The sequence below is a fragment of the Dendrobium catenatum genome, unplaced genomic scaffold (assembly GCF_001605985.2).
Source record: "Dendrobium catenatum unplaced genomic scaffold, ASM160598v2 original_scaffold_86292, whole genome shotgun sequence".
NCBI classification, from domain to species: Eukaryota; Viridiplantae; Streptophyta; class Magnoliopsida; order Asparagales; family Orchidaceae; genus Dendrobium; species Dendrobium catenatum.
The window spans coordinates 296,391-304,688 of record NW_021404733.1 but is presented as its reverse complement, the minus strand read 5'-3'; the positions used below and the strand labels follow the sequence as shown (position 1 = coordinate 304,688).

The 8,298-nt window shown below is 37.6% G+C and overlaps 1 protein-coding gene across 1 annotated transcript; it reads left to right on the top strand.

The window, feature by feature from the left end:
- The first annotated feature begins 259 nt into the window (after window positions 1-259).
- Window positions 260-1,692, top strand: LOC110108292 (cytochrome c1-like). The gene is made up of 2 exons (XM_020838869.2): window positions 260-428; window positions 1,039-1,692. The coding sequence occupies exons 1-2, from the start codon at window positions 414-416 to the stop codon at window positions 1,423-1,425; spliced, it is 402 nt and encodes a 133-aa protein (XP_020694528.1). The 5' UTR covers window positions 260-413; the 3' UTR covers window positions 1,426-1,692.
- The last annotated feature ends 6,606 nt before the right edge of the window (window positions 1,693-8,298 follow it).

The window sequence follows — 8,298 nt, the reverse complement described above, 5'->3', positions numbered from 1 at the left end:
TTTTCAATCGTGAGCCGGTTCAAACTAATAGAATACAATTTTAGCTCAAATTCTACTAATTAATCAAGTTTAAGTTAAAGATGAGTCGAGATGGGCCCGGCCTGTCTCCATACTTTTCTAGATCTGAAAATAAAATAATTAATGAATTAAAAAAAATGAGTACAATAATCAGTCTCTTGTGATACGCTTAAGATTCTAAGGCGAGGAGGTGGAAAGGGGCGCTATAAATAGCTCTTTCATGCTGAGAAGGCACACTCCATCTGATCATAGTTACCTCTCTCTCTCTCTCTCTATCTCTTCACTTCTTCCTATTATTTCTCTCTCTATCTCTATCCTTCTTCCTCGCTCTTTCTCTCTCATCGAAGCTGATCATAGCGTTCTCTATCCTCTAGGCTTGAACTTCTATATCATCTATGGCAGCTGTTGAGGTGATAATTTCTCTCTCTAACTCTTTTGTTTGGGATGATTTTCTTACTATTATTTAAAAGAAAAGCTGATTTAAGAAACAGTAAGAAAGTCGTACTAAACCAAATTTTTTTGTTTAGGACAACTTTCTTACTGTTTCTTAAAATAGATTTTTAGTACAAAATTATTTTTAAAAACAATATAAAAACCGTCGCAAAGGAGACCTTAGTTGCGAAATTACATCCAATGAATGGAAAAGCTAATAATAATTTAAATTATTGGTTAAAGAAATAAAAAAAATGGCAATAGAATATTTTGATTTAAAAGTAAATCTTAATTTTTTAAAATGGATGTAGCTTGAAATAATTAAAAGTAATTCTAAATCAATTATTATTATTTATTAACTCTTCTATGAATCAAATATATAAAAAAGTTATTTTTTTTTAATTTATATAATATTTTAATTTTTAAATGATATAAAGTATTATTAAAAATAATTTTAAATAATAATATTAATTTTTTTTATTTTTTATTTTTTAAATTTTATTTATTTAAATTGAAACTCATCGTTGATTTATATTCCTTTAGTTCTTTATTCCAAATATCACAGCAGCAAACATTCCTTCCTTTCAGGTGGAATCAGTTCCCGTCCCATCCGAGCAGGAGACCGCCGCTGCGCCCGCCGCCGACGAGATTCCCGCCGACTCCCCACCAACCGCCGAAGAGCCCGAACACGTTGAAGAAACCCTCGAAACCCCGCCAGCACCCGAGCCCGAACCAGCCGCCGAGCCCGCTGAAACTCCACTAGAAGAGCCCGCCAAAACCGAGGAAGAAGTCCCACCTGAACCCGCCGCCACTGAAGAGCCGGCCTCCGAAGAGCCCGCTGTAGAGGAACCCGCCGCCTCCGACGAGGTGGCGGCGAAGGAGGAGCCGCCGAAGGCCGCGGAGGAGGAAGTTGAGGCGCCGCCGGCGACTGAGGAGCCGAAGGCTGAAGAAGCGCCCACTGCTGTCACAGAGTAATGGAGGGAGTTTGAGTGCTTGATCAGATTAGTTGTTGTGGGCTTTGCTTAGAATAATAAAGGGTGTTATGGGAATGAATGAATGAATGAATGGGTTCCATTATTAGTTAAAAGAATCCTGCAGGGGTTTGTTGTGTGAGTGTCTCTTAGGATGCATGCATGCATTTGTGAGCTGTTGGGAGTAGTGCTACATTATATGATCTATTTTCTATTTAGTATTGTTTGTATTTCTTCTCATTAATGATAGTGGGTTCTCTTTGTTTTAGAATTTGCCTTTTACACTGCACCTCTAAGGCTATTTGGGATGATTTTTTTACTGCTTTAGAGAACAGGAAACAAAAGCTATTGTAAAAAAACAGTAAGAAAGTCGTTACAAATAAAATCTTAGTTTTATGGTTGAGAGTTTTGTCTATCAACTAAAAGTTCTTTATGGACTCCAAAAATTCGACTTTGGCCTCTACACGCTTTCTGCTTTTTCTTTTTTGGGGGAGTTTTAAAGGATTAAGTTCCAGAGTAAATTTTGGTAGGCAGATGAGTTTGTAGACAAGACACTACTCAGAGATTTCGCCCTCATTTTGCGATGACTTTATGATCTGATTTCTGGTTGCCTAGACCCTATAGTTAATTACCCTTCTTGATAACAATAGAGAACTTTCGATTAAGGTTAGTCGTCAGTGAACACATCGTATTTATCCGGCATATAGTAGCAGCATGGGCATGTATATTGGAGAATTTTTAGGTTTGATATTTAAAATAAAAATTTTTATCATCTTGCATTTAAAGAGGATGATAGGGGAATGAATGATGGACCTGATCAATATCCCATGGTTCTGTCGTCCCGGGCCATCTTGGTCCCTGGCCTACTTAATCATAGGAGGTAGTTGACCTAACTTGATAGAAGGATCCTTGTCGGCAGCCATGAGTTGCTTCATCCAAGGAGACTTTGCAGACTTGGGGTCAGTGTTTATCTAAGGCGGGATAAATTTGAATCCATCTTAGTTAACAGAGGGTTTTATGCTCTATAGATTATATCCTATTGACTTATATCTCAAGGATTTGATAACAATAAGGAACATATTGGCTCTGAGCATAATCAATATTTGGTGCTATTTGGAGGCAAAATCAATCGGTTCATAGGGCCCTAGGTCATAACCATTTATATTGCGGTGTCATTTGACGGTGAAATCGTCGGTTAGAGGACACGTATCATATCCTTACTGACAAAAGATTGTTTGAGAATGGATCATAGTGATATTTTCGACTAGGCATTAGCTCTGTATGAGCTAAAGTAAATTTCAATTTGTCCACCTCGACAAACTATTGCGGAGGATGGATAAATTTTGCTTTAAGTGACTTGATGGATTATTTCAACTTTAAATAATTATATTTTGGGATTTTTTTGGATTTTATGGGCGTTTGGGCATTTGGTAGGCATTTGAAAGTATTTGTGAACCCCTCCGGTTGAGATAACTTTCAATACGACCATCATCGAGGTTTATGAGATAATTTTCATTGACTAAACCTTGTCGACCCTATCAACTTGCTAATAGGGGATCAGATTTTGTAGATTTCAAATATTTGTTGGTGAGTTTTCTTTATTGAAGGCCTTGAATGTCTAATATGAATGTATTAAAATAAATATAGTAGTCGCCACCACCATATATTTGTTTGATGGTTTAAACACTGTCGACTCTTATTGATCCGCATATAAGGATTGGGTTCGCACTTGAATTCACTTATTGACTCGTGTAGCATCCCTAGACGTCTTGTGTGTACAAATAAATATAGTAGTCGCCACCACCATATATTTGTTTGATGGTTTAAACACTGTCGACTCTTATTGATCCGCATATAAGGATTGGGTTCGCACTTGAATTCACTTATTGACTCGTGTAGCATGAGGTCAACACTTGTGTGTACTTATAACATGCTCGTCGAGGCCCATGCTAGTATTATGATTGCATTTACTCTTTTTGTGTACCTATGCGTATACAAATTACGGTGTATGTGCGCGTGGGGGTACTTTGAAATATTTATAAATGCCTTTTATCCACTTGCATAAGTGTTGCAGATTCAATGGCGGTATTATCTGGATGTCATGAGGCACCTCATCATCCTGATGTTGACTCCCCTTTTCTCATTCACTAGGAGGACGTTTTTTGAAATCAATGATTGCTGCCTTAACAAGAACTCTTTCAAGGTCTACAGTGTACCAGATTTCTACAGGATGTAACCTTCATAACCAAATAATTGGCCTTCAAAATGAATAGAGGTATCTGGACGCATTTATCATTTCTAGTGTTTGTGGATGCCAGAACGGTTTTCTTCTTAAGTATAGGACCAAGAAGAAATTTTAGAACACCAGGAAGTTTAGTTCAAATTTGTTCAAACATTTCTTCCATTCTGCCGGGAGGTATCCTTCTCTGTACATCAAGTTATCTTTATACCCGATGTACATGCAAATCTCAATCACTGCTGTATAAGTGCTATATATACTTGTATCCACAAGGGTTCATTGTTCTTACAATACAGCCATTATTGTTATCCATAAGTGTATTATATCATCTGTTCTTGCTCATAAGGAATGACTATGTTCACTATAATCTCCCAGATGTACTTGTAGAAGAGCCTATTGTACTTCCATCATATCCACCTTTCGACAATCTCAGGTGGTTATTGATTATACTTTTTTGCAAGGATGGATCTTAACCTATCAATTATCAGTGTTGCCATCTCAATCTACATGCAAACTTGTAAGGATTGTTGTAGGAGTCCACTGTATCTATCAACATCATTTGTTATGTTGCCATCCTTGTTTGTAGCTACTCATTTTGATAATCATTTGTTATTCGTATGTCTTGGGGTATTTATTCATCAATTGTCAATGTCACCCTCTCAATCTATAGGGTAGCTGTTATTTGCATAGTGGGTCTTTGATTGTTGCATGTGGGTAGTACTCATGCACTTTACAATAGTCTGTTATTGCTAACAAGTACATTGTAATGACTTTGTAAGGATTGTTGTAGGAGTCCACAATGTATATCATATATCTACCCACATCATCATGTTCGTGGAATTTTGAAAATAGATTTTTGAAAAAGATTAGTTTTCTTTGGAAATTTTAAAATCGACTTTAAGATTCGAATCTTGAGATTGAACATCATATTTTAAAAAATTATACAACTTCGAGAACATGAGATAAAATTTCAAAACAGGGTTCAAATCCGAAATTATAAATCCTACTTTGAATATCATAACTAGATCCTAGATAGAATCGCATATAACCTCGAAAGGCCAAAATTAAGTTCGATCTAATTTCTAGCTATGTTATTTTAAGTAGACTATCGTTAATCTCATGCCCAAAATTTTGTGAACAAATGTTATATCTCTCCTAAGGAAGAAGATATCACTGCTTGACAATTATTTGGGTATGATGATAACGATTATCGTTTGTTAAATCTTTCCAAAGAATACTAATTTGAACTTTGAATATTTCTTTTGGGAAAATTTGTAACTAAATTTAGATTTTAATTCTAGAGTCGAACGGACCATTAGTGATGATATACTGCCTCGAAAGATGAAAATAAAATATCCTAACGGGTTCGTAATCAGAATTATAAATTTTCTCTTAGTTGTCGTAGTCTGATTTAAAGGAGAACCGCATATGACCCCAGAAGGGTCAAAATGAGGTTCAATGTAAAATCAAACTACGACAATTGAGAGAAAAAGGGATCGTTAACTTCACATTCGGATTGATGCTAGCATACGACAAATCTCTTTAGAGAAAGAAAGTATCGTCCGTTAGCCACTATATGGATATAATGATGACGATCATTTCGAAGTAGATTTCCCAAAAGAAATATCAAGTGGATTTTGACAATCAAGTTTGAAAATTAATGCGGGTTCTAAATCTCCTACTAATGCAAGTCCTCGTAGTTAATTACATCGTAGGGAGACAGGATCCCCTACAAAAAATCTCGATTAAAATAGTGGTAAAATTTTATTAAAGATCTTCTAGGAGTGATACGAAAGGAAGTGAATTATCTTGGAATTTCAAAGGTGAATGGATCGAGGTTGAGCACTTATTAATATAATCAAGTGAAGAAAAATAAGGGATACTTTGAGATTCTGGAACCATTCGGAAGTGTCTCAACTTAATTCAAGTATTGGGCTTTACGTTTTAGATTGAAAGAAGATTTAATTTGAGTTCATCATTTTATTAGAAATTTAGGATTATATTTTCGAAAGTTAGGGTCTTATAACCAAAGATCATCCATGGATCATAAGTCTAAATTTGGACACTGGACCACAGTTGTACGAACTTAACTAATGCAGTACAGAACCTGGGCTTACCCCGGCCTGAATTGGGGAGCCAGCTAACCGCCTAATCGATTTAAAATTCTTGAGTTCAATCTTTTTATGAAAGAGTGGTTGGGACATTTTTATTAAGGTTCTGAAGAACTAGGGCCGACATCTAGAGATTTTCCTGATTTGCCCCTTTTGACTTATGTTGGGAGAAAAATGATAAGGACTAATGCAATTAAAATTTTGACTCTTTTTAAATATATTTCTAATGCAATGCATGCTAGTCGACAACTTCAAATTATATATGCTTGAAAATTAAAAATAGGCTTAAAAATAATTTTTTAGAAGATTGGGCTTCTCCAGGTCCGGCACCTCATCCTCATAGGTCAGTTTATCCGGACTCTACCTGCAGGCGTGGAAGGATCTAAAGTAAGGAGAGAAGAAGTTCAAAAATATGCATGCGATCTCAGGGGCAATTCCCGGCTAATTCCCTAGATTCGCTATCTTTCTATGTTATTTAACTACTTAATTTTTTAAACTTTTCAATTATGAGTATAAAACTTTCACACCCTTACGAGTCTCACGTATCCAGGAAAAAATAAAAGAGGCACACAAACACAAAAAAACTAGGAAAAACAGGCAATCTTAAAGGTAATCATATCAACACATCAAATATAAATGAATTAATTAATAAATGTCTATAGGCAAACTGTCTTGCTTATTACAAACCAGGGTCTGTATAAAGTAAAGTGGTAGGGCACCGTTAATAATAACCCAGATTCTAAACCTAATAGAAACGTAAGTGATTTTGAGTGGGATACTCTTTATCTTCAGTTCTTTAGCATTGTTCTCCTTTAGGCTCCATTCCTTCAGGCTCCTTGGATATTTCAAGGTAGGCTACCCAAATTGATAAGAGGGCTCTTTCTTTTAAGGGGGGACCACCGGCGTTTGAACTCTATTGATTCCGGCCGCTGCCAGCCAGGGTCTGGGTTGGGTTGACCTGTGAAGGGTGATGGGGACATGCTGAACTCAAGGGTGAGTTCAATTGGGCCTTGAGGAGGTTAATCCGATTAGGTGGCTCGGGTTGATCCAAACCTGTTCAGTTTGGGTTGAATTTGGCTCAACCCAGGTCAGGACAGACCCTCGGCTTGGTGTGGGAAGCGGGTCTGGGTCTGGTCCACTCAATGCAAGTGGCAATTGGATTCAAACTGTCTTAGATTTAAAAGTGGCTCAGGTTGATCCAAATCTGCTCGGTTTGAGTCGAATTGGGCTCAACCCAGGTCAGACCAGACCTTGGGCTTAGTGTGGGAAGTGGGTCTGGGTCTGGTCCACTCAATGCAAGTGACAATTGGGTTCAAACTTGCTTAGATTTAAAAGTGGCTTGGGTTGATCCAAATATGCTCGATTTGAGTCGAATTGGGCTTAACTTAGGTTAGGCCAGACCCTGGGCTTAGTGTGGGAAGTGGGTATAGGTCTGGTCCACTCAATGCAAGTGGCAATTGGGTTCAATTAGGTCTGAGATGGAAAATTGCTCAGATCTATGTGGTTTTGACCACTTTGAGCTAGCGCAAAAAGTTGACCCAAGTCAACTTAAAGCTTGGGCCAGCTGGGGAAGATGTGTTGGACCTAGGGCCACCTAGTGGAAGTTTTGGCTAGGTTCAATTGAGCTTAGGGTAGGAGTTGGCTCAATCCCAAGTGGTTTTAGCCACTTTGGGATAACCTAACTCTTGACCCAAGGTGATTCAATGGCTGGGCTGGCTAAGGAAGATGTATTGGGTCAAGGGAGACCCAGTGACACCTTGGCTTGGATTCAATTTGGCTAGGATTAAAAAATTGTTCAAATGGGGCCTCTCCTTGGGCACTTAGGTCAAGCCCAATGGCCAACCCAAGTGAACCCAAGACTTGGGTTTCCAAGAGGGATCTCTTGGAAGCCTAAGGGGTCACCCCAATGGTCTAGATGGAATTGAAATGGTTTTGATCAAGGGGTTTAGATGAAAGGGAGTGTATGGGTCATTTGGTAAAACTTGGTTAACTTGGTCAACCAAGTTGACCTAGGACCAAGGGTTAGATCCATTGAATTCAATTTGATCACATAAATCTAATGGATGAGGTTTCAAAGTCTAGAAAGATTATTTGGGTCAAAAAGCTTGTTTAGACTCTTAAAGGGTCATTGGGTCCAACTAGGTTGACCTAGTCAAACAAGTTGACACAATCAAGGTTTGGAGTTGGGTCTAATAGGTCCCAAATATTATTTGAAAATGATTGGAGGAAGTTTCAAAGGTTGACGTGTTAAGTCAAGTTGAGTTTAGGCCAAAAGTTCAAAAATCTTTTTTAAGGACATTTTGGTCAATCTGGGTCAAAATGAATCCAAAACAAATATAGATTAATGCTTAACAAGTCAATATCAGGGTCTTGGAAGTGATCAAAATGTTTGGAGGGAGCTCCAAGGTCAAATCCCACTAGGTGATAGGTCTAATGGCATGGGTTGTAAATATTTGAAAGTTTTGTAACCTTTGGAATTGGATTTACTTTATGGGATTAGAGTCTTTCAAATGAGCTCAAATTTGGA